The sequence below is a fragment of the Pyrus communis genome, chromosome 6 (genome assembly GCF_041283825.1).
Source record: "Pyrus communis isolate YQ-2024b chromosome 6, ASM4128382v1, whole genome shotgun sequence".
NCBI lineage: Eukaryota > Viridiplantae > Streptophyta > Magnoliopsida > Rosales > Rosaceae > Pyrus > Pyrus communis.
In genome coordinates this window covers 23,345,191-23,370,948 of record NC_142570.1, presented here as the reverse complement: position 1 = coordinate 23,370,948, position 25,758 = coordinate 23,345,191, and the positions used below count along the sequence as shown (strand labels likewise).

The following is a 25,758-nucleotide window of genomic DNA, read 5'->3' as shown; positions in this document are numbered from 1 at the left end:
ATAGAAAGAATCAAATTATTATTATTTTTTTAAGTTTCATTGAATATTGAAAGAATCGTCGTTCCACCTATGATTGCTCATTCCGTTAACATTGGATCTCCTAACTCAGTAATATTCATTGGTAAAACTACCAAAACCCATGGTAACCTTTAGGAAAGAAAGTTTTATATGTTGTAATGTGTGAATGCCCATCATAAATGTGAGCAACTAAGTATGAACATTTTTTACAAAATTTTCAAAAAAAGTGGCTTTGTAGGTTTGTTAGATTGAGAGGCACGAGCAACTAAGTATGACCAAGAAAGAACGAAAACCTTTGTATAAAGAGGTATATTTGAACTCTTCATCAACCATAATCAAACTTAATATATTTCATTTACAATTGTCGAGGAATACCTCGATCTTATCGTTGAGCTGGAACAACGGTAGATCGGTCATGTGGTGTTGACCGTGATTGTAATTCTTGGTAGGTGGCTTTTAGCTGTGTCCTACACTCTGTTAAAGAAAGAGTGAGTAGCTATTATCCTCGGATTTGAATCCTCTCCTGAGCTAATGGAGAGGATCCTCCTCATCAATCATTGTGGGATGTTGGATTTTTATCCAACGGTTACAAACATTGAGGTTCCTTTAAAGTTATAATGATTGTAGCCGTTGAATAAAAATCCAACGGCCCACGATAATTGATCAGGAGGATCCTCTCCATTAGCTCAGGAGAGGATCCAAATCCGTTATCCTCGACCAGTTACCTATTGAATTGGGCTGCCTTTCTTCTCTTTCTTTTTACGTGTAAAAAGAATCTACGTATAATAAGTTATACTTGAATCATCCTATCAAATGCAAATATGTTGAGAACACAGAGACATTATACAATTCTTTGAGTAGCGTTTGATTACACGTCAGGAAATGATATTTGTACACCCTTTTTCACCTCCTGCACAACCCTCTCTTTTCTGAGCCATTCGATTGAAACAAATCAAAGAAAATTAAGGGCCATGATTAAGAGGGGTGTGCAACCCAATTCTCAGTTTCTCATGGTTGTCCCGCAGCAGAAAGTGAGTGGCTTCCTTGCTCCAATGCTTCTTTCTTTTTAGCCTTCTCCTTCTCAAGCAAGTAAATCTTCTCAGATTCCGGTATGGCCAACATGATTGTGTGCAGCTTCAGATTCATTTCTTCAACCTTCTCCATGAGCCTGTCATTTGTAAACATTCCCAGAATTACGCTCTGGATCGTTTCCCAGCTTTCTATTACCGGTAAAGCGATGATTGCAACTGAACCGATTGTGCCCCATGCTATTGCAATGACCGCCCAGAATGTGAAGTACCCTATACTGAAATCACCTGCATTGCATTCACACACCAAACATGAGATAAGCAACAAGAAAGGTTCATCTTCCTACCAACGTTTAAGTTCGCTAAGTTGCTGGATTTACCTGCTGGAAGAGAGAGAAGAGGCCACAGTAAAACGATCACAACAGTAAAGCCAACACCCCATTTCACTATCCATGCCTTTGCTCTCAGTAATTTTTCTTCCTTGTACTCTTCTGCCGGAAGATCACTCGTTGCCTTCTCAACCACGGTGATCTTCTTAGTGGTACCCCAGTCGTAGTTTTGTGGTGACAAGAAGCTGCAGATAGCATGTATGGCTCCACCACTAAGTATAGAGACGAGGTTTCCTGCAAGCATTGGTGCATTTCGACCTGTTGTGTCCAGATTTATGCGACCATACTCAATTTTCGTGACCGATAGCCATGTGATGATCCCAAGAACACAGCCAACAGTTGCTCCTAGGATTGCACCAATCGCGTTTGCCTTTCTCCATAGAAGCATAAACGCGATGGGAATAACTGCTGAACCGATGAGCACTCCCAGTGCCAGATACATCCAACCCAATGAAACTCCAGCTTTGTTTAGTATCACTGCCAGCAGCCCCATAAAACAACCAAAAGCAAGGATCACGCCCCTTGATACCTTGAGGATTTTCTTTCCATCTGCATTTGGATCTATGTATGCGCGGTAGATATCATACGTGCATAATGAGGATACTGCTATAAGCTCTGACGAACCAGCAGAAGTCACTGCCCTGCTCAATATATAACAAAGTTGAATGATCGAAAAGCACGTTATATGTTGTTTTGCACCAAAACATATAGGAAAGAACTTACATGAAAAGCATAGTAAGAAGAAGAACAGATCCTCCTTTTCCCATCAAAGCTATAGCGGTGGCAGGAGGAACAAGTCCCCGACTTGCTTCACTTTCGGTTAGTGGTAGATCAAGGGCCAGTGCTCCCAGTCCCAATGATGTCGCCAAAGAAAATGGGACTGCAAACCAGACAAGCCCACCTAACAAGTAGCCCTTATGAGTTGACGAAGGCCGTGCAGCTATGGCGCTTACCCAGTATCCCTGAAGTTTTCAATGTTAATTTGTCAAATATGACAAATAAAGTTCTGAATCGAAACATATAAAAATGTCCGCTAATAAGTTACAATTCTAATCTGTTGATCATCTTACATTATCAACAGAAATAGTGCCAAAGCCTCCGACGATGTTGATAATCCCAAAGACTAGTCCTCCGGAGCTCAACATAGTTAGGTACGACCCTTTGTAATTCCCACTCGCAGGACCACAAGACTGGCCGTGATGAGAAACTGGCTCCTGACAAATCCTTGATTTACTCGCTACCTCTACAAGGCGGTTGTACACGATGCTTGGGCTACCAAGCTCACTGCTTGCCGTATACACAAGGTATACAAATATGACTAGTACCACATGAACTGAAACCAAATACACGAAGAACAAAACGTATCTTAGGCTGACATGAAAAGACGAAAACATAATAAATAACATCAAGGGAAAATATGAAAGAAATTTAAGTGACTACCTATAACAGAATGTATGTAGCTTGCCAAGAACGTCGCTTTTAGTCCTCCAGCTAATGTGTAGGCGATTACTCCAAGAGGGATAAGGAAGCTAGCAGCATAAATGTTTACTCCTGTAAGTGCATTTACGACAGCAGAACCTCCGAGCAGCAGCATTGCAGTTACAATAATATTTGTCAAAAAGCAGAAACTGAGGAAGACAATGTGCGCCGCTGTGCCCCAGCTGAAGAAGAGGAACATTATTCTATATATTAGTAAACTATGAGCTTTAGGAAACCAATCATAGTAAAGGATGGAACTCAATGAATCATATAATTTAGTTTATCGAACTATACACATACCGAGCTTTCACGATTTCACATACAGTGTGAGCATGAGGGGCCTTTCTCTTGATCTCTATGGCTATTATACCAAACAAGAGTACCTATGTTTAGAAACCGTTAAATTGTTAATCTGGCATGCCTTAGTTTTCCGTGATATAATTAGACTATAAGTACTGTAGCAAGCAATTGACAGAAAGGAAACAGCTTCGACATGCCTGAATAGTAGCGCCGCTAGCATACCAGAAAGGTCCACTTACTCCATACTCCCAAGCAACATTAGAACTTTGCAAGATTGTAGCAGCCCAAGTCCACTGTACAAGTGTTCGCAAAGGAGAGCAACGAGTTCATCAAAGTTGCCTCTAAATACAGAATTTTCCCCGAAGAATTTGTGAACGGTTGCATCTGATTCTAGTTAGGGACTGTACTGTACCTGGGAGACAATCACACTGGCAATGAGTCCTGTTTTAACACTTCTTCCTGCAGTGTTGAACCATTCAGATGTGTGCTTGGAACCAACATATCGCTTCTCCAGCCATACCTGACCGAAAGATAAACATACAATCAGCAATTGTTGATGCAAACAATTGTATGAATCAATAGACTGCAAGGTTACTAAATAGCATTACACAAGCAATTAAGGGGGCGTTTGTTGCGCCGGACTATCTCGGACTGGATTAGCTTCAAGGACTAAGCTGGACTGGCTTAGACTAGACTAAACTGGACTAACTTAGTGAAGCGTTTGGTGCAGTATTGGACTAAGAAGCTGGATAATAACAAATTCTAATATTATTTTATTTAATATATAAATTATTAATATTTTATTATGATCTTATCTTTTTCTCCATCTTTTCCTATCATTTCCGTCCCACTCTTTTCCTCTTCTCTCATCGTCCCACCCTCTCCCTCTTTTTTTCCTCTCAGACCTCTCAATTCATGTCTCTTTCTCATTCCTGGTCAAACTCCTTATTGATTCCAGTCTCTATTTCTCTGTCCTCCCTCCCTCTCTAGCTATGCGTTGTTCGAACGGAACCTCACGGCTCCAATTTTCCCGACGAGTTGCAGGTTTCCCGATGTGTTTTTTGGCCAACCCTCATTAAATTGGATGAAGTTAGCACCGCCAAAAAATTCATCACCATCCCTGGACCGAGATCTTAGCTTTGCATGCTCGTATTTGTCATGGATTTGAAGAAGCCCAAACAGGCCGAGACTTCCAGGCCATTTTCCGGCCACATTTGACCACATTTTGGCCTCGATTCAAGTAAAATCGTAATCTTGTCACTCCCAGCTTCAATTTGGTATATTTTATATGAAAGTTGGTTGTGAAATGGATCTGAAAGAGAGTCGGGAAGTTAATGATTGATCTAGGTGACCGGCGATGACGAGGAGTCTGTCGGGAGTGGTCGTTGAGCATGACAAGGACGAGAAATAGAGGATAGTCTTAGCTAGTCCCATGGTTATTGGGGGGTCTCACTAAGACCTCTTAGTGAAGGGTTTTGTCCATGCTAGTCCCCTTTAGTCTCATTAATGTTAGTCCCAGCATGGAACAAACACAGTATTGGACTAATAGCTAGTCCAGTCCAGTCCAGTCCGAGTTAGTGAGGGCAAACAAACGCCCCCTAAGAGTCTAGTTATCTAGTTCCTTACAAAATATAAATATATATTCCTTTCTCATTCTTCCCCTTGAACAGAACGACAATAAACTAGTGTCAGCATTGGAGCAACACATCTGGAAATATATCAAGCATTTACTTGGACTTTCATCGACTTTCAAATTCTTTAAATCGCCTTTCTACACCTCTTCAGATTGCAGTCATTGCCAATTTGCCAAATTTATAAGAAAATAAGAATGGTAAAAGTTCTTGCACTAATTAACACCAGAAATGCAAATATTCGTGCTCCAATTAAGCTCATATTTGGGGTGCTTCAAAACGGGATTACTATATTAATCTAAGAACTGTGCAGTATAGCAGTTAGATGGGACAATTTATTGAGATGCGACAATTTATTAGAGTAATTAATTAGAGTAAATGGATTAAAAGGGTAACAATGACAAATTTATACTCATCCAAAAAAGATGGGAATAATAAGGTAAAGAAAACAAACCAAGAAAGATGTGAAGACAGCAAAGAAGGCTCCAAAGCCAAGAATAACAGAATACCCCACGCCCTGATTAAGCACTGGTTTGCCTCCAAAGAAGCTGCTTTGCCTCACACAGCCACCTCCGTCTCCGGCCACGTGATAGTACTTGCTCGAAAACTCGAAAGGCGGACACTGAGACCAAGAGCTAGCCATGAAGATGATCAGAAGGCCGGTGGTGGCGTACCAGGGATGCAGGAAATTAGTCCTCCTCCCACTCCAGACTCCAGCTACTACTTAATCACTTGTTTGGTTGGCTGCCCGTTTATCCTTTGTTCGTCAAAGACAAAACCTACAGGCTAGAAACTAACAAACAACGGATATGTAGAGAGGCTGAGATATTGCTTTCTTCTTGTCCTGAGTTCTAAGCAAGTGTGTGTGAAGTGTGAGTCAAAGCATTTGTATGGATATTATTGAGAATTTGTATGGATATTATTGAGAAGATGTAATTTGTCTAGGAGTATGAGAAGATTCATGTAATTTTGTTAATGTTGATAGGATAACTAGACATGTTTACAAGCATGAAATGCTATAGAAAGAATCAAATTATTATTATTTTTTTAAGTTTCATTGAATATTGAAGAATCGTCGTTCCACCAATGATTGCTTATTCCGTTGACTTTGGATCTCCCAACTCAGTAATATTCATTGGTAAAACTACCAAAACCCATGGTAACCTTTAGGAAAGAAAGTTTTATATGTTGTAATGTGTGAATGCCCATCGTAAATGTGAGAAACTAAGTATGAACATGTTTTTCAAAATTTTCAAAAAAAGTGGCTTTGTAGATTTGTTAGATTGAGAGGCACGAGCAACTAAGTATGACCAAGAAAGAACGAAAACCTTTGTATAAAGAGGTATATTTGTATCATTGAAGAACACAACACAAAATAGAGAAATTCATGTATGCTATACCAAGCCTAGAAAGATAGAGAGAAAAAATAGTGAGAATTATCTTTGTATTCCTGTTAATTCAGATAGAGTTTTCATCAATTTACCTCCTAAACTTGTAAGGATTGGCCAATTTCCTTCCTCAACTCTCATAATTAGTCAATTTGCACCATACTGTTAATTTTTTTAATTTTCCATCTATTCTTTCGTTAACGGTATCCACATGACTGCCTTTAAAGGGCAAAAAAGTCATTTCCTACGTCTTCTATCTTGGGAAATTTGGAAAAATAACCAAAATTAGAACTTCATATGGAATTATAGCCACCTATTTAAATTTATGATAATTATAACCAAAATCTAATATAAAAGTACTAATACACCCTTATGATTAAAACTTTTTACAAAACAAATCCAAAGAAATTCAAAGCTTCACGTCAGCAACCTAGACAATTCTAGCCCTCTCAAAAAGCTCAAAAGCTCAGCCAATTTTTCATGAGAAGTTTTATTAAGCTCTTGGTTATTTTTCCATATGATATTAACATTTACTTTTCTAAGTTTTTCTAAAATCCCAATCTTTGTCATCTTCTTCCCATCCTAGCAAAACCCAAAGGTTGGAGCCTCACGCAACATTACAATTTGTTTTTTTGAAGACAATCATATCATTTATCTAAGGTAACCACTAAGCAGTAAGCTCTCCATCTTTCTTTCTCTCTTGCATCTCTCTTCGTTGAAGATCAAATTGGATTTAAGTACACGTTAAAATCAAATTTGGCTCTGATCTGTAACAAGATTTATAGAAAAAGGATTGTGCTTTTTGTAGATCAATTGTTTGCAAAGTTGATTTGAAGAAAAAGTGTTGGAATCAGATAACACCAAAACGAGTTTTGTGGTTACAGCTCTAATCTTTGCCATGGTGGGCGTAATTGCTTCCCTCATTGTTAAAAGAGTATATTAGTATTTTTATATCAACTTTTGGTTCTCATTATAATAAAATTAAAAAAATGACTATAATTTTATATGGGATCTAAATTTTGGCTATTTTTCCAAATTTCCCATATATCTTTTTCCTTCTATTCGACCTTTCTCTTCTTCTTCCTTTTCTCCAAACCGAACCCGTGACTGCCGCCAACACCCCCCTTCTCCGCTGTTTGCAGCCCAGTCCATTTGATATGCTGCTTTTGCAGTTTACAGCTGCCCAGCAAACCTGAAACACAAAGAACCGATAAAGTTTAGGGCTTTTGGATTTAGGGCAGCTGCCCAAACAGTCTTTCACTCAGTGACTCGGTCACTCACTCACTCACCTAGCTCTGAGTTAGGAGAGCGAGTCAGTCAGTCAGGAGCTTCGTCACCTCCGCCCTCCCCACCACCGGCACCTGTCCTCCCCATCCTGCCTCCACGGCTTCGACCCTGACCTCAACCAATGGCTCAGATTCCCCCTCGATTTCCTCCCCTTCCGCTCCCCACACCCTGTCGCCTCCTCCCTCGGCCTCGTCTACCTCTGGGGCGACTCGCCCGACCCGCCCGAGTCAACCAAGTCACTCGTCGTCTGCAACCCTCTGACTCGCCAGTTCCGAGTCCTCCCTCAGCTCTGTCCTCGTTGACTCCCAAACCCGAGTCATGGTCCTCACTGAGCTCACTGCGCTCTACTTCTCCGGTTCGAACCAGTGGCTCAAGTTCTCATCGAACCTCCCTTCAAAACCCAGAAGCCCAATTTTGGTGTTCGACTCGGTTTACGCCCCGTGCGATGTGGGTTCGCCATGGCGGAGTCAATGAAAGCTCTTCCATTGCACGATTTCGAAACTTAAGAGCTCGCAGAAGTGGCGATGGGCTTTCCCGGGGTTTCGTTTTTGAGGCCACGCTCACTGCATTTCCTTGATGGGGTTCAACCCAAATATCAGAGCTTTTGATGTCAAGTAGAGGTTGGTGTTTCTTTTGGTGTTCGCCGGGAAAATCGTGCCGGTGGAGCACCGGTAGAACCAGCACGGGCTCGGCTTGGAGAAAAGAAGAAAGAAGAGAAAGTCCAAAGAAAAGGAAGAAGATAGGTGTAGGAAAGATGATTTTTTTGTCCTTTAAAGCTGTCATGCAGATATCTACTTAATGGAATAGATGAGAAATTAAAAAGATTAACAGTAAGGTGCAAATTAATTAATTATGAGAGTTGAAGGAATAAATTAGTCAAAATTAAAGTTGAGGCAGAAATTGGTCAATCCTTACAAGTTCAGGTGTAAATTGATGAATACTTCATTCAGAAAATATGAGAAACAATTAAGATGTAGATACAGTTGCCGAATCTCATCTCGTAAATATTGTAGCTTATTTCCTTTATATTTTACTGCACAAGTACCGTCAATTTCGCAACATTATACTCCAAGCTTGAAATGACTAGCGGATGAAGGAAAGTAGCTGGTATAAAATCAGTGAAAAACAGTCGAACTTCCTCTATTTTGGAGTTGAAGCTTGACGAGCTGAGGAAGGAGCTCTTGTCAGATCATGGAGGAATATTTCAGCATTCTGCGTGTTCTTTCTACTCAACAAATCAGCATGATAAGTGCCCAGAAGCCAAATTCAATGGAACTGGTTAGTTTTGTTAACGTTACTCTTCCATTCAAGATACTTACAAAAATTTTCAGCTTCTTAGTGGGAGCTTGTTCCTGTCTGTCAAAGAAATGTATTCATATTTCTATGTTGCTATTTCAAATTAAAGAAGAAGAAGAAGAAACTGAAACTAGAACCTTAAAAAGGCTAAAGAGCAAAAAGCACCTTATCCTTGTTGAGAGTATACTATGTAGATGGAAGTAAAACGTAGTGATGAAGAATCATGATACGATCAGTTCTAACTGACTTTGTTGCCCACGACCTAGACACTCTCTGGGTAAGGAGCTCATTTGAGTGCATAATATGTAGATGGAAAGAGGGATGGAAAAATAATTCCTGAAGGGAAACATCCCCCTCAAACTTGGCGGTCTCTGAAAGACAAGTTCGGAACTGAGAAGATAGAAGCGAGCCTTTGAGAGACCTTTGGTAATGACATCAGCGGGTTGATCCACATACGATATGAATTGGACCTTGTGAGTGCCTAACTGAACACGCTCATGAACATAATGATAATCTAACTCAATATGTTTAGTGCGAGCATGAAAAATCGGATTGGTAGCCATGGAAGTAGTGCTTAAGTTATCACAAAAGAGAAGAATAGGTCCAGGAGCCTGACTATGAAGTCCGCGAAGAACATGAGACAACAAAATCGATTCTGCACAAGCATGAGCAAGAGCCATGTATTCTGATTCCGCACTCGAACGCGAAAGTGTCGGTTGTTTCGACGAGCTTCAAGTTATAACATTAGGACCATGAAAAATTAAGTACCCAGATGTAGAATGACGCGTATCAAGACATCTAGCCCAATCATCATCAAAGAACCCTCGTAACAGTGGAGGGCCAGACCGAAACTGAATCCCAAGTTCAAGAATGCCCTTAATATGCGATGAATACGCTTAGCAGTAATGAGATGTAATGCACAATGATTAGCCATGAACTGAGCAACATGATTAACCGCAAAATCAATGTCAGGGCGTGTCAAAATGAGATAATGATGGGAACCAAGTCAACCAACCAATTGAGGAAACTCTATGGGGTCAGTGAGCAGGGAGTCACCCTCATTGGAAAGCTGGGCACAGCTAGCAATGCGTGTGGAGCACGGATTGCAATCAACGATGTTAGTCCACTTGGGAATATCAACTAGATATTTGGTCTTAGATAAATGAAGGCCATAAAGAGCATGTGGGAGCACCTCAAGGCCAAGAAAATAGTGGTGGGGCGGCCCAAGATCCTTTATATCAAATACCTTGGCCAACAGAGCAATGGACCGAATAAGAGGATCCTTATTATCACCAGTCAAAACTATAACATCAACATAAAGCAATAACAGCAAGGTACAAGCAGACCGATGAAAAATGAACAAGGAAGGATCAGCTTGACCATGAACAAACCCTTGACGAATAACAAAGGAATTGAATTGTTGAAACCAGGCACCTGCATGAGACCGTAAATAGCTTTGTGAAGTTTGCAGACAAGGTGTGGCATTTTTGGATTAACAAAACCGGGTGGCTGCACCATATAGACATCCTCAAGCAGAAAGCCTTGCAAAAAGGCATTTTTGACATCCAACTGATGAAGGGACCAACCATGAGTGACAGCTGGGCTACAACTATACGGATTGTAGCAGGTTTCTAAAGGTCTCATCATAATCAACCCACTGCTGCTGATGAAAGCCCTTGACCACTAGATGGGCTTTGTACCGTTCAATGGAATCATCGGCAAGGCGTTTGATCTCGAAGACCCATTTACAACCAACAACATTTTGATGAGGAGAAGGTGACACAAGTGTCCAGGTCTGAATTTTAAGTAAGGTATTGAATTCCTCCGTCATAGCAACACGCCACAGGAATACGAACAGCCAGCGTATGACAAGTAGGCTTTATAGGAGCAATGAGAGCAACAGTAAGAGCATTAGGTAAAGGGTAGCGTACTGTTCTATCGGTTCGAATTTTGGGCCGAGAGTGCCCAGTTTGTGATCTGGTCACCATGGTGTGGCTAGGGACCGGAGGAGCAGCAACAACATGCTCCAATGTTGGTTGCTGCAAAATGGGCTCAGAGAGTTGACCAGAAGAGGAGACCGTGGGGCCGAGGCCTGTAGCCTTGGTACTGCAAGCTGTAGCTTACAAAAACACGTTCTTTGGAACGGGATGCCAATTTGTTAGCGGTATAAGCCTCTAGATATGGATATCAGACACACCCAAATGTACAAAGAGACATAATAGTAGGAAGACGACCATAAAGACGAGTATTAAGCTGTAGCCTACAAAAACACATTCCTTGGCCATCTTGTTAAACTTTTGTTTCTAAAGTTTTAGTCACAAAAGCTTTGTTATGATTATAAGCAACACTAAAGGAAGCGGTTGATTTAAACCGGAATGCAATTGGTTGATAATTGAAGATAGTACTTCACTCACAAAGGCAATCCACTTTTATTCGGGTATTTTGGGAGAAGAATGGGATGGACGGTGCGCTCTCCCTTTTAATTCCACTTTTTGTTAATAAAACGATATTGAGGCTGTATCTCCACTCTCATATGTGACAAGAGTAGGATGTTGTATTGCAATTGGACACTATACATTCGGGGATCCACGTTTTGATACGCAATAATTAAAACAAAGAATCATAAGTGTTAAAGTGCAGTGAAGAAGATGATAAACGCACAGTCGGGATTTCGATGAGTTTCGTCCACGAGGTTAGGGCTTGCCTCCGTTGCCGGATCGTCAAAACCTACGATAAGTTTATAGAAAATGGATGCGAGAGCTGCCCTCTCTTTGAGATGGCCGCAACCCGCATGTATGGTCAGAATTTTTACGTCTGACATAAATAGGGGATGAAGGTATATCTTCCACCCATATCGGTGATTTCGCCCAAAAATTTGTGACCATTAAATTGAAATTGGAAATATCGATCGGAGTGTTCTTGATTCCAGATGCATAAGTTATTTAATCGGAAACTATGGTGCTATGGATGCTGTTTGGGTTGTAGAGACGTCTAATCAATGCGCGTCTAAGATGAGGAGCTATCCATAGAAACAACGTCATTGAACCCCTCACACCAAAAAAGCTGATTTTTTTTTTTTGGTACTTCATTCTATTTGCATAAACTGCAAATTGGGGCATTTTTTAATTTTTTTACCACATGGCACAAATTTGAACTCTAAATCAGCAAATTGTAGGTTTCACCCTTGCCACGTCACCACTTAACGACTGACTAAACAGATTTTCTAATGGTTGTATGAAATTGAAATGAAATAGTAACTAAATATATGAGATTGAAATGTTATAAAAATATTGTATAAAGTTGCGACTGAACACAAACTTGATAGGGTAAAATGTTATCTGCATTTTATAATATGAACCGTTCGAATCATAGATATCATAGTATCTTGAGAAGGACTTCTTTCTCATTTCTTGAGGGTCAAGTCTTTCTCAAATAAAATTGCTAAATTAATCTGACTCTTAAAGTGTTGAAACAAATACATGTTGGGTGATTCGAGTATACCCGTTAATTAATAGACTACTAACGGGTTCACTTGTTAAGTTTCAAATTAAACACTTAATTTTTTCGTGTTATTTTGTATTGTGTAATTGTGTCTTGTTAAATTTTGGGAGATGTAGTTACTAGTTAGACCTATTAAGATAGAATGATATATCATTTAATTTAGAAATTTGATCTCCGTTATCCAAATAATTAGGCGTTTTAGGGTTTTGCTATTTTGGCTTTTGGGTGGACCAAGTAAACACACACAAAAAGTAGCGTATTGTCATACTCTCATCCGCTTTTGTCTTTTATTATCATATCGGGTACTGACACTATTATGACTCCCCACTTCCTCTTGTGAGTGACTGCCGACCACAATTAGGTCAGTCAAGTTTGACAAGCCTTTTCTTTCTGTTTGCATCCTTCACGCAAACAAACTAGAGCGAAGTTGTAACTTGGAAAAGGCAAAAAAAAAGGATAACTTTCTTTCCTTTTGGTACAAAAATGGCAATGGCGGAGGCAGAGACTTCCAGATCTCCCTCAAAACGCACAAAACCGAGCCGAAAAGACGACCAACATCAGCCCCTCCTGCCTGGTCTGCCGGACCATATAGCTCAAGTATGCCTCTCCCTCGTCCACCCTTCCGTTTTGTTCTCCGTTTGCACCTCATGGCGCCGCCTTATCTACTCCTCCTCCTTCCCTCCTTTTCTCTCTCTATACGCCCTCTTCTCCTCCTCCTCCTCCACCTCCGCCTCCTCTTCCTCTAATTCCATTCATTTCTACAACTTTGACCCGATCTCCTCCAACTGGCATCCCCTCCCCTCAACCCCTCCCGACCCGCCTCTCCGCCTCTTCCGAAGCCACCCCTCTTTCATCTCCCGCAACCTACCCATCCAATCCGTCTCCGAGTCCGGAAACCTAATCCTCCTCGCTGCCACTACCCACAACTTTTTCCCCGCTCTCTCTCGCCCTCTGGTCTTCGACCCAGCTGCCAGAGACTGGGCCTTCGGTCCTCCACTCACCACCCCACGCCGCTGGTGTGCAGTCGGAGCGCTGAGCGGCGTTGTCTATGTGGCGAGTGGGATCGGGTCCCACTTCTCGATCGATGTTGCGCGTTCAGTTGAGAAGTGGGACTTAAGCAAATGGAAAAAGTATCAAGTTAATTCGAATGGTTGGGAAAAAGTGAGCGGGCTTCGAGATGGGAGATTCAGCAGAGATGCGATCGACGCAGTGGGATGGAGAGGAATGCTCTGCATGGTCAATGTTAAGGGAGACACTGCAAAAGAGGGAGCTGTCTACGATGTGGAGAAGGACACGTGGCAAGACATGCCGGAAGGGATGATTGCAGGGTGGAGAGGACCGGTGGCAGCCATGGATGAGGACGTGATGTACGTGGTGGACGAGGCCAAGGGTGCCTTGAGAAGATACGATCCCAACAAGGATGTGTGGGAAGACGTTTTCGAGTCCGAGGGGTTGAGAGGAGCTGATCAGATCGCTGCCGGAGGCGGAAGAGTTTGCGTTGTTTGTGGTGGTGGGATATTTGTGGTTGACGTGTCAGCGGCGACGCCGAGGCTTTGGGCTGTGGAAACGCCTCCGGGACTAGAGGCGGTGGCGATCCATATCTTGCCCAGAATGAGCCACGCGGATTGATTATTTTATTTATTTATTTTACGTTTTATTTCGTTGTTTTGTTCTGTGACTTTTGTGAGGCTACGAATCTTCATGGTTGAGGAAAGGAAAGATATGTTCCAATTGAATATTTACTTAATTAATTAATTGTTCTTTAAAAGGTGAAAGTTAGAATTTGTCTACTTTTGAAAACTAGTGGTTGGAATAGAACTGGATACAGTTCGTTGATTCGCCATTATTTCTGGCCCTTCCAATTTTGATAATGTCACGTGGGAGATGTTAGCCAACTTGTGAGGTGGCTTTTCAGAATAATGGTATTAAAAGAGGGATGAGGATCCTCTTTGCGGGAATCTTAAGGATTCTCGCATCTTAATCGTTCATCGTATATTATGCGATTAGTTTCGTCGGGTATTATCTATGTTTGATTTTAAATAACAAAGTCAAATAATTTATGACCACACGATATACGATGAATAATTAAGATGTAAAGATCTCTAAGATCTTCACAATTTGGATCCGGATCCAAATCCTTAAAAGAGAAGTGTAACGAATTCAACAAATTTGGATGGATTGTAATGCAAAAATTCTGAAGAATAATACTTGGCTATGCAAAGATCGAATAATTAAAAATTGTTCGTCATCGATTTATAAAATTTTGTGTTTATGGCTAGAACCGGTTATATTATAAATTACTCTTTAAAGATTGGCTCTGCATAATATTAATTAAAATAAAGATCGTTTAGTTATGGAACTATATAAAAACAGATGAATGGAATTAGCAAAAGCACTATGAACTATCCTATGATTGTGCTATAATAGATGGACTAAACGATCTTAGTTTTAATTCATTTTTGTTGCAGAGATGATATTTACAGAGTAATTTATAATATGAACGGTTTTGATCATAAGCACAAAGCTCTATGATTGAAACGTAGAGAATTTTAAGTATGAGTTTCTACTCATTCTTAAGTAACCAAGTATTGTTCATTTTTTTAGTATATCTAGAACTTAGGCCGGTACGTGTTATAACACAAGTGAAAGGACACTGGCTTGTGTTTCAAGTGCATGAAAAATTTTCTCAATACAGTGTCATCATTTTAAGAAGTTGCTTTCTTCGGATGATGATTGGATTCTAGTACTATATTATACTTTGGCAAAATCATAAAACAATTTGATAACATAACATGAACATGCTCGAAAAATTAAGCGTTTGAGCTAAGATTTAGTAGGCTGTGCAGACCTTTAAAAACGTAAGTTTCATCACTGGGGAGTACTCCTTTGTAAACAAATATTCTTCAATACTCGAAAAATGAACGATAAAAGATTGACTCTAAATGATCGTAAGGTAAATATTTTTTATAAAAAAGTCGAACTACTTGATAAGTTTGACTACCGAAAACAAACCCGTAGACAAGACCAAAACTTTTAGACTCAATTAGGTTGTTCACATAGAACCCATTAGTTGTATCATTGAGTTGTGAGCATGAGGCTATCTAATTTCCACCTCGTAAGAACATAAAGTCGAAAGTTGGTCTCTGGAGCATGATGGAGCAATTATTAATACAAGAGAACAAAACAGCATTCCTTCAACAATCCAATACAACTCCTCCCAATCCTTGACACCTCTAGGAGAGGCCCCAAATTTCTTTTTTTTTTAAAAAAATAAAAATATATTAACCTTAACAATGTATTTATAGGAAATTTGGTTACCAAAGTCAACCTATTAATTGTAATCGAAAAAGTCAACCTTTATTATTATTATTATTATTATTTAACACGATAGTATCTACACTAAGGGAGTGTGAGAGAGGGCTAAGCCTCATAATGGGTCTGGTAGAATAATGTGGTTCAACTTCATCTTTGATGAGAATCAAACATAAGACCTCTTACTTACAAGTGAAGAGGAATACCATTAGACCGTAGTACAAAGTCAACCTATTAACAAACTAATAAAATCATATTATCCATAATGTAAATCGGAGAAATAAAAATTGGAGAATGTTAAGGAGACTCTCAAAATGAGACTTTTCATGGACTCTCTGCCACCTCCTGTCTTTTGTACAATGTTTAATAATGTTGGCATGAGAATTAATGTTAAATTGTGAGATAATAGAGAGTTCATGGAGAGTCTCACTTTTGAGAAAGTCTCATAATTAGCATTTCTCATAGAAATCGAGATTTGGACAATGACTTGGTATGAATGTCTTCCGGGAAGTAATCTTAACTGTTAACAACATTTTACAACCTCTAGGTTTAATGTGGTTTTCAAATGAGTCATGAAGTTCCAATTTTTTCACATTGCACCTTGGGGTTTTGAAATTGCATAAATTAATTTTTTTTTTGTCTCTTTGAATGTCTAATCCTCCATTAAATTGATGAGTAATATTTTTTTTTCTTCAATATAGTTCAAATATTACTTACACGTTAGAACACAAAAGGATACACTTTAATGAATGATCATATATTCAATCACATCGAATGCACAACTTTGTATAATTTCAATATCTAATGGTGTAATATGATAAAATTAAGGGAGTTTTAATGAAAATGGTTTGGACTAAGTTTAATTTAACTAAAAACTACCCTGTACTTTTCTTTAACCAAAAGGGCTTCATATTTAATCATAAGGACAAGACTAATCTATACCAAGCCTCACAAACATTGAACATACATGGGCTGAATCAAAAGCCCAAAACAAAATAAGGCCTTGCCCCTAACGGAACCTAGTCTATCATTTAATTCTGTTACAAATAAACTTCATTTTATTTACAAGTATGCCACTACCTCATTAATCCACTAGACAAAAATTAATGTGTTTGGTATTCAAATCGAGATGAAAGACACATGAAGGAGGAAAGGAAGAAACAGAGAAAGCAAAAGGGAGGCACCGAAGACGACGAAGCACCAAATCGTAGGAATCCAAAACAACGCCCTTTGGTTCAGACTTCATAGCGTCAAGAGAGACCTCGTCGGCGCTCATCCTCTCAAATCTGCTTTGGAATCGGCAAAGTTAACTCAAGAGCAGATAAATACGAAAATCTTGGGATACACTTATGGAAGTGCGTTTCCACTAAAGATGGATTCCCTTCTCGATTCTAGAGGCCTGCCGAACCAATTCCTTCTTCAATGCTGGGTTTGGAAGCTATGACTGGAAGATTGGATGATTTTGGCTTTGAGGATTACCTAAATGACCCCCTGGGAATTTGAAACCTTCTGGCCTGTGGACACATCATGCAATGGAAGTTCGCCTTGGGCTTTCAATGGAAGTTCTCCCCAAGCTTTATGTGATCCTCGTAGACTTCCTTCCCTCAAGAAGAGGATTAGTAATCTTGTCAATGTTATTCTTAAAATGTGATTGACTGTCGCGTTGTGATTTGAAAGGTCCAGGCATTGATATTGTGGTATTGGCTTTCTTCAAACCGATGACAGTTTCTCTATTTGGCACTTCAAAAAAAAAAATGCAAGTAACAAGAACCCAATTGATGTAAAAGTCAATTAAGTACAACAGAGAGAGATGGGATTTGGGCTTTTTATTTGTTCATCGAAAAGTTAATAAATTATTAAACTCTGCACTAGCAGGTGCCATGCATGGCTGATGCGTGTCTGTGAGACTGACACCATCTCTGTGTGCCTTGTTCCACATCCCTCTCCCTTAATCTTCTTTTGAATAAAAATATAATATAAGCAAAATAACAATATAATATAAACAAAATAAGAAAAATAAAAAACTAAATTCTTTTAACTAAGCTTCTTTAATGTACTTCTTGAATTTGAAGTTGAAGTTGAAGTTGAATTTGGAGGCAACAACTAATATTTATCTTCGATTTAAGTACTGTTGGTTGTCATTGATTGGTACTCCGAGCCCCGAGTCGACCTTCTTCCTTCCTTACCATGCATGCTTAATTATATATGTGCCAATCAATTATTAACACACTTGTTTTCTATTTGTTAATACCATAGAGACCAAATTTTTACCAAATTTTGTAAATCAAATGATGTAGATGTTGATTATTGAATTATTAATTAAGCATTAATTAATGTGCTTATCATTTCGTTTGCAAATTTAGTTTAAAATTTGATTTTCTTTAGCATTATCCTCTATTAATTAGAAGGGCGCACAAACATACATGAACTCCAATTTATAAAAATAGTCAGTATTCAGTTTCATAAATAGTTAGTCAATTTAATAATAGTGTAGTACCTGTGTCAGTTTCATAAATAGCCAGTCAGTTTAATAAATAATGTAGTACCCGTGTCAGTTTCATAAATAATCAGTCAGTTTAATAAATAGTGTAGTACCCGTGTCAATTTCATAAATAGTGAGTTTAATAAATAGTGTAGTACATATGTCAGTTTCATAAATAGTTAGTCAGTTTAATAAATAGTGTAGTACCTGTATCAGTTTCATAAATAGTAAGTCAATTTAATAAATAGTGTACCCCCTCTGTCAGTTTTATAAATAGTGAGTTTAATAAATAGCGTAGTACCCGTGTTAGTTTCATAACTAGTTAGTTTAAGAAATAGTCAGTATTAAGTTTCATAAATAGTAAATCAATTTAATAATAGTGTAGTACTTGTGTCAGTTTCATATATAGTCATTCAGTTTAATAAATAGTGTAGTACTCGTGTCAGTTTCATAAATAGTCAGTTAGTTTAATAAATAGTGTAGTACCTGCGTCAGTTTCATAAATAATGAGTTTAATAAATAGTGTAGTACATGTGTCAATTTTATAAATAGTCAGTCAGTTTAATAAATAGTGTAGTACCTGTATCAGTTTCATAAATAGTTAGTCAGTTAGTTTAATAAATAGTGTAGTACTCGTGTCAGTTTCATAAATAGTGAATTTAATAAATAGTGTAGTACCTGTGTTAGTTTCATATATGGTCAATTTAAGAAATAGTCAGTGTTCAGTTTAACAAATAGTGATAGTACCCGTATATAGTATTAAAAGATAGTTAGTATTCAATTTAAGAAATAGTTTAGTGTCCGTGTTCAATTTCAGAAATAGTCTGTTTAAGAAATAATGTAGTATCCATGTTTAGTTTCATAAATAGTACCCATGTCCAGTTTCAGACATAACCATATAAAAAAATAGTGAGTGGAGAAATAACATTTCAATTTTTTAACTTTTTATGGTGAATGAAATTAAAAATATAGGTGAAAAAAAAAAAAGACAATTGGTATAAATAGCCTTGGTCAAGATTGTAGCACAAGTAGTACCTGCATGAACAATTAAAATTTGTAATTACCAAGCTAGACAAAACTTTGAGCAAGATCAATCCATTACGTAATATTTAATTCAACTAAAAGAAAGAAAGAAAAAAAATAAACTTGTTAGTAAACTGCAGACCTATAAAATAATAGTATTATACCTCACATGTTCGATCTGATCCTCTGTTCTAAATTAAAATTAAGGAAACAAAACACAGATTTATACATGCATTAGAAAACCAGATAGCACTTGATGAAAATAGGATTTGGCACCCGCCACTGTCTCTCACTCTCTCTCACATCTAACAAAAGAACAAAGAAATCTTTTTTTTAATTTTTTTTTTTGCATTAATTTGTGGTTTTTATTTTCAACAGTGACATTTTGGAAGATAATTTCAAAGGGTTGCGAACTTGCGAGGGATTTTAAAAGGTTTGTAAAAGGCAGTGTCAAAAGGCTTGGGAGTTGAAGAATGCTAAATAGAGAAGGCTTTTATTTCCCATCTTAATTAATCTCAATTTTCTCATCAATCAAACAAAAGATAGAAAATCAAGTCGCATATCTATCTACGCAATCTGCATCTGTTCATCACATGCATCAGGTTTCCACTGCCATTTTTCAGAGTTGGTGGTTGTTGATGCGTGTGTTGGAATTGGAGAGGGAAGACAGAGAGGAGTTGAATCTTAATTTAGTTGGAAGAGAAAATTACCTAGTCAGTCGGAAAACCAAAGAATCAAGTAAAATGGGAGCTCGTTGATTTGACGGAGCAGAAGATCTATAGACATCACAGAGAAAATTACAGACATCACGGATAAATAAATTTGAGATCTGTATACCTTTCCTCTCTCGCGAAACGGACCAAATAAACGGGAAAGCCATGACGTTAAGGGCAAAATTGGAAGTTGGATAAATTACATTTTTTGGGTTAATTTTGTTGGGCTGGTTTGATATTAGATTTTGTTCTATCCATTAAAAAAAGTTATTAGGTGGTTTTTGGTTAAAATTAAAGTTTTTAAGCTTTTTTGGTTAGTTTTCCTTAAAATTAAACCCTATGGTCTATTTTTTAATTCATCCCAAGCTTTGCGGGTGTAAAACATAGTAAGCCCTAATCTTAACTACATACATAATTAGCTGCAACTTTCTTGGAAATAACCATTTAGCCATGAAGACTGTTATTAGCACTCAAAAATCTCATTCTACACTCCTCATAAGTATATTTTTTGTTTCTAATTATAAAATGTTTGAAGTGCCAAATGAGATTTTTGGAGTATTAATAACAATTCCCTTAGTCATAACCAAAATTAAAGAACTTTTCGTACGTTAAGTGGATTATAAAAATTGGATTAGAAGCCGAAGAGATCAGGAGTGCACGGAAAACAAAACCCAATTTCGTCGAGTAATTTGGAGATCCAAGTGAGTTGAGGACTAGTGGTGGCAAGGGATCTATATTCTGTCTATGTTGAAAAGATGGAGCAACAATGGAAGTCTTTTACTACTCCAATTGATCAAGAAGGGGCCTGTTTGGTAAGTCGGATGGGACATGCTATGAATCATTAAAATGATTCAAGTCCCATGCCATTGTTTGATGCAATTAAATAGCATCATGGACTGATTTTTTTATTTCGGATTCAAGTCCAGAATAGCACAAGTTTCATAACTTGTTGATTGACATTGGCTATGAGTCCAAAACACGCTCGTTGTCTTCGCTCGCACGGTCGCACCTCCTCACAACTTGAAAATGAGGTTCCCTGTAGAATGCATGATCTGACAAACCAAATTAACAAAAAAAGTACGTCTTCTTTTGATCAAGTCAAGCACTGAAGAGCACTCGCAATTTAAAAGAGTGAATTTGATGACTTATGTGACAATTTAACATTCTGTAAAAAAAAAAAACGGATGTGCTTCACCCTGTCCACTCGAATCCGAATCTTTTCTGCAATTTAGACGGCAGAATATCGGCTAGAGGCGTGGCGATCGACATCTTGCCCTGACTGAGCAATGCCGATTGATTATTTATTTATGTATTTGTAACTTTTTATTTTGTTGTTTTGTTTTTTAACCTTTGTGAGGCAACGAATCCTTTTGGTGGAGAAAAGGAGAGAGACGTTTCAATTGCTCTTAAACGCTGAAAGCGCGAATTGTCTACTTTTGAAAAAAACTAGTGCTTGGAAATTGGCATAACACTGGATACAATTTTTGGCCCTTCCAATTTTGATAGTCATGCAAGTTATGTAACTATAGCCAACCTATAAGAGCATTTCCAATGAGTTGTCAAATCCTAAATAGAATGCCACAAAATAAAATTTGAAGGTAATAAAAGGGATTCATATCCTCTTTGGATCTTTTGAACCGGAGCCTCCAAAATCACCATTTGAACCGTTGATTCAGATCTTTTTCATATTCCTAATTACGTTGTAGAAGACGATGAAATCCATGAAGAAGACCAAGAAGACAAAATTCACGATTGCTCGGAAAAAATTGATCCATAATTTGATAATTCCCAGCCTACCATGATAAATTCCCAACCCAGCCTTCCAACTTCCGACGGCACGAGGGGTGGAGTCCCCATCGAATCAAATCGAGGGACAAAGTTTAATTTAATGAGGAATGAGTTCTCACCCCTTCCTTTTTCTCTTTCCTCCCTCCTCTCCTCTCATGATTTGTTTTACTTCTTTCTCTTTCTACTTTTTTCTTTTTCTACAAAGATGAAATATTGAGCATTCAAACAGGAGGATAGGAAAGGGAAGGGAAAAAAGTAGGGAGAGTGAATCCTTATCCCTTCAGGGTGCGTTTGTTGCACCGGACTATCTCGGACTGAACTAGCTTCAGGGACTAAGCTGGACTGGCTTACACTAGACTAAGCTGGACTGATTTAATGAAACATTTGGTGCAGTGTCGAACTGAAAAGCAGTACTTTAGTATTATATTATATAATTTATATATTTTAATATTTTATTATTAAATTTAATCAAATACTAATATTTTATAATATTTTACCTTTTTTTCTTTCTTTCTAGAATCATCTTCTTTCAACTCTTTTTTCTTTGTTCGACATCTTCTCTCTGTCTAAACCTCTCTTTTTCTCCGCCCACTGTTTACCTCTCCTTTCTCTGTTCCTCTGTCTTCTCCCATCTTCCTTTTTTCTTCCGATCCACCTCAAATTACTCTGGCCTCCTTCTTATTTTTTAAAGTTTGAAACTTTGTATTTATTTTGTTTTGACTCAAAGAAAACGGCATGGAGCGGGTGCTGGAGCTGCGGGTAACGGAGCGGGTGCTGGAGCTGCGGGTAACGGAGCGAGCTGAAACTTTGTATTTATTTTGGAATTGAGGGCTCGAGGACTTTCTGGGAGAGGGCACAAAAGTGTTTAGGCTTAAAGCTGTGGTGTGGGGGATTATGCTGTTCAAAGCCAATGCCATGTGAATTGTTTCTTTCGGATATATGGGGTGGGCTGTGGTGGTCGTCCGTTTCTCTGCTTTTATTCCTCAGCGGCGGGAATGAGGTGGGACAGGACAAAGATGCAGCTTGTGGCCAAGTTCTTCATATCCCTGTTTTCTGGGTCTGAGGGCGCGACCGATGAGCTTGGTCTGAGCGGAGGTGAATCGGACGACGGAGCTCATGAGTTCTCTGATTGAAGTTCGAATCATGATCTTTGTTCATGATTCAGGGTTGGGGACAAGGAGAGGGAGAGAACGCGAGCAGAGAGGAGAGTAGAGGACGCGAGCAGAGAGCGATCAAAGGGATTAGCTAGTCCCATGGTTTGCGACGTCTCTCGCTAAGACCGTCTAGCACGGTCCTTAGTCGAGGCGAGTCCGGCTTACTCCCACTAAAGCTAGTCTCGTGAAGTAACAAACATGGGACTGGACTGACTATTAATCTAGTCCAGTCCAATGAGGGCTAGTGAAGGGAAACAAACACACCCTCAATGATATCAGATGGCTATCTTGAATGTATTGTCGGTTGGGATCTCTATTTTGTTCCTTTTTCTGACAAATACCTTTGCTTCCATGACATCTAACTACTTGCATCTCGTGACTCCACAAAAGAATAAAATCAAAGGCATGTAAGTTTATCAACATTTTTTATCAAACATTTCAATGGATCCAGTCATAGAAATTCGGATCGTGATTCCACAACAGGCGCCTTGTCATTGTCAACGCTAGTCAAGCTTGCACCTGTAATTAACACTTTCAATAACTTTTCTAAGTAAATTTAAGATTTCCTAAGTCAAACGTGATAAAGACTCTGAATTAGTAAAAACGGAGTGCACCATGTTATTCAAAACATCGAATAACCTTAAAGTATGTATCGGGTATCCACACCCCGCTGTATGAACGATCACTCGTCGTCATCATTGGTAGATGCGCCACTGTTGTCGTCGTCTCGCTGCCATCGCCAGCAAACACGATAACCAGAACAAGAACTAGGTCAATTGAGTTTGACAAGTCCTTTCTTTCTCTATGTATCCTTTACACAAACAAACCACAAAGTTGTAAAGCCAAAGTGTGCTTTCTTTGCTTTTAGAACCGAAATAATAACAAATTTTCAACAAAATTATTCGTCATAAATGTCATTCATCCGGTTACGTAGCATGGAAATACCGATACAAGGTTTTTCCTTTGTTCTTTTATAGCAACGAAAAAATATATTTATGGGTTAAGATTTCGGGCCACATACTTTTGACACACATTTTTGTAGAACTCATTCCATAATATTTTTTTAGTGACCAACTATTTATTTTTTATATCTTATTTTAAAAATCATGTAAATCATATTCGTTCAATTTTTTACAAATAAAAGTCTCAATAATTTTATATTTATCTACCTTTTTGCAGAGGCGGAGGCACTATAAGTCTAGTATGCCTACCCTCACCCTTTCATGATTCATCCTTTATAAATAATTTAATATTATACTTTTTGTTTTGGTCAATTTAGTATGATATTGGTTTTAGTTTACACAAAATTCTTATATTATATTCACTAATAATTAAAACAAGAGGTTTCTTTTTCTTTTCAATTCCAATAACACCCATCTTAAAACTACATTTAACATTTTATTTTATAATCAATAACTCTAAAAATTAAAATCTAAAGTTTGATTTAGTTTTATCAAAGAAAATATTCTTTCACATTGTCCAACCGAAGAATAATAAACTTTGAGTTTTTTATCCTCTCCTTCTTGAAATTTCATGTATTTTATCCTGAAAATTCTAGCCACAATAATATTAAGGTTTATAAATCTCTTTGTTCTCTCTAACTTTTTATTAATTTTATAAAATTTCATATATTTTGTTCTCTAAATTCTCAATAATTTTTGTTCAAATATTCCAAATCCATTCTATTGGTTATGATCATTATATATTTTTTATTTTTTCCATCACGTTAACTTATTTATCTTACGAATGATATAAACCTTTTTTTGGGGGTTTCCTCTCGATCGGGTGTTCCGCTGCCTCTTCTGTCCCCTCTTGACTCTTGTGTCTTGTTCTTTTCTCGGGAGCAAGTAATGTGCATATGAGCAAATTTTGTTTTAGTTGAGTATGAGTACTACTCTATTTACTTCAAATTTGGTTCATGTTAACTTCGTGTACAATTCAAATATTGCGTGCGATGGTTGTGATGAGTGATGAAACTTAGGGAGGAAGGGAGAAAAGAAGATGGGTGGTGAATTCATGTTAGTTTTTTGTAGGTATGTAAAACGAGAAGAGCTTGGCTCCTTTAGGTTGAGGAGGAGTTTCTCCTCAAAATACTTTGTGACCTATTCACAAACTTTGTGTTTATGAGCATATTGTTCATATGATAAATCACTCAACAAGAAATCAATTAAAGCTATTTAGTCATTCAACGGAAAAAAATGAATATACTGTTTGTAATGCTTTTACCAAATCTGTCAATATATTTTTATATAGTTCGATAACTAAACAATCTTAGTTTTTTTTTTTTTTTAATTAATTAATTTATTTTTTAATATAAACAGTTCCAAACATAAATATGAGTTTTTGTGAATAGCTCACTAAGGATCTTGAGGAGGATTTCCTCTTCAATCCTTGAGGGACCAAATCTTTCTCATGTAAAATTTCTAAATCAGCCATACTCTTAACGGGTTGAAACAAATAGGTAGAAAATAGATACTTGTTGGGCGATTCGAGTGTCCGGCTACTAACGTGTTCACCTGTTACATGTTAAATTTCAACCTTAACACTTAATTATTTCGTGTAATTTTTGTATAGGGTTATCGTATCGTGTATAATTTTGCCGGACGTAGTGGGATCCATTAATATAAGATGGTACCTATTATGCCTTTTAAGCTTTTGCCATTTTCGGTGGACCAGGCAAACACACAAAAAGTAGCGCATTGTCATATTCTCACCCGCTTTTGTCTTTTATTATTATCACGTTACCGGGTGCTGACATTATTTTGATTGCCCACTTTCTCCTGTGTCTGTCTGCCAACCAGAGCAAGAACGATGTCAGTTGAGTTCGACAACTCCTTTCTTTATTTATGTATCTTCGCTTCTCACACAAACAAACCAAAACAAGGTTCTAAAGGCGAAAAGGATAACTTTCTTTGCTTTCACTATAAGAATAATACATGTTTCGACAAAATTATTCGTCATAATTTTTC

The 25,758-nt window shown here is 38.1% G+C and overlaps 2 protein-coding genes, 1 long non-coding RNA gene and 1 pseudogene across 3 annotated transcripts; 2 read left to right on the top strand and 2 right to left on the bottom strand.

Moving 5' to 3' along the window:
• Nucleotides 1–840: 840 nt before the first annotated feature.
• Nucleotides 841–5,727, bottom strand: LOC137710935 (urea-proton symporter DUR3-like). The gene is made up of 9 exons (XM_068450102.2): nt 5,300–5,727; nt 3,627–3,734; nt 3,412–3,507; nt 3,215–3,297; nt 2,876–3,096; nt 2,506–2,768; nt 2,159–2,397; nt 1,427–2,076; nt 841–1,334 (listed from the first exon to the last, which is right to left on the bottom strand). The coding sequence occupies exons 1-9, from the start codon at nt 5,486–5,488 to the stop codon at nt 1,027–1,029; spliced, it is 2,157 nt and encodes a 718-aa protein (XP_068306203.2). The 5' UTR covers nt 5,489–5,727; the 3' UTR covers nt 841–1,026.
• A 1,429-nt stretch (nt 5,728–7,156) lies between these two features.
• Nucleotides 7,157–7,647, bottom strand: LOC148696467 (uncharacterized). The gene is made up of 2 exons (XR_015963247.1): nt 7,523–7,647; nt 7,157–7,425 (listed from the first exon to the last, which is right to left on the bottom strand). It is a non-coding gene; the product is annotated as an uncharacterized LOC148696467 (long non-coding RNA).
• Nucleotides 7,648–12,666: 5,019 nt separating this feature from the next.
• LOC137711628 (F-box/kelch-repeat protein SKIP25-like) lies at nt 12,667–14,099 on the top strand. The gene has a single exon (XM_068450883.2). The coding sequence runs from the start codon at nt 12,801–12,803 to the stop codon at nt 13,944–13,946; it is 1,146 nt and encodes a 381-aa protein (XP_068306984.2). The 5' UTR covers nt 12,667–12,800; the 3' UTR covers nt 13,947–14,099.
• A 2,012-nt stretch (nt 14,100–16,111) lies between these two features.
• On the top strand, nt 16,112–17,284 carry LOC148696466 (cyclin-B1-2-like; annotated as a pseudogene).
• The last annotated feature ends 8,474 nt before the right edge of the window (nt 17,285–25,758 follow it).

Coding starts and splice junctions, on each gene's coding strand:
- LOC137711628 (XM_068450883.2), top strand. CDS start 12,801: ATGGCAATGGCGGAGGCAGAGACTTCCAGATCTCCCTCAAAACGCACA.
- LOC137710935 (XM_068450102.2), bottom strand. CDS start 5,488: ATGGCTAGCTCTTGGTCTCAGTGTCCGCCTTTCGAGTTTTCGAGCAAG. Junction 3,298..3,411: donor CTAGCGGCGCTACTATTCAG/GCATGTCGAAGC, acceptor TTCTAAACATAG/GTACTCTTGTTTGGTATAAT. Junction 2,769..2,875: donor CTACATACATTCTGTTATAG/GTAGTCACTTAA, acceptor ATTTGGTTTCAG/TTCATGTGGTACTAGTCATA.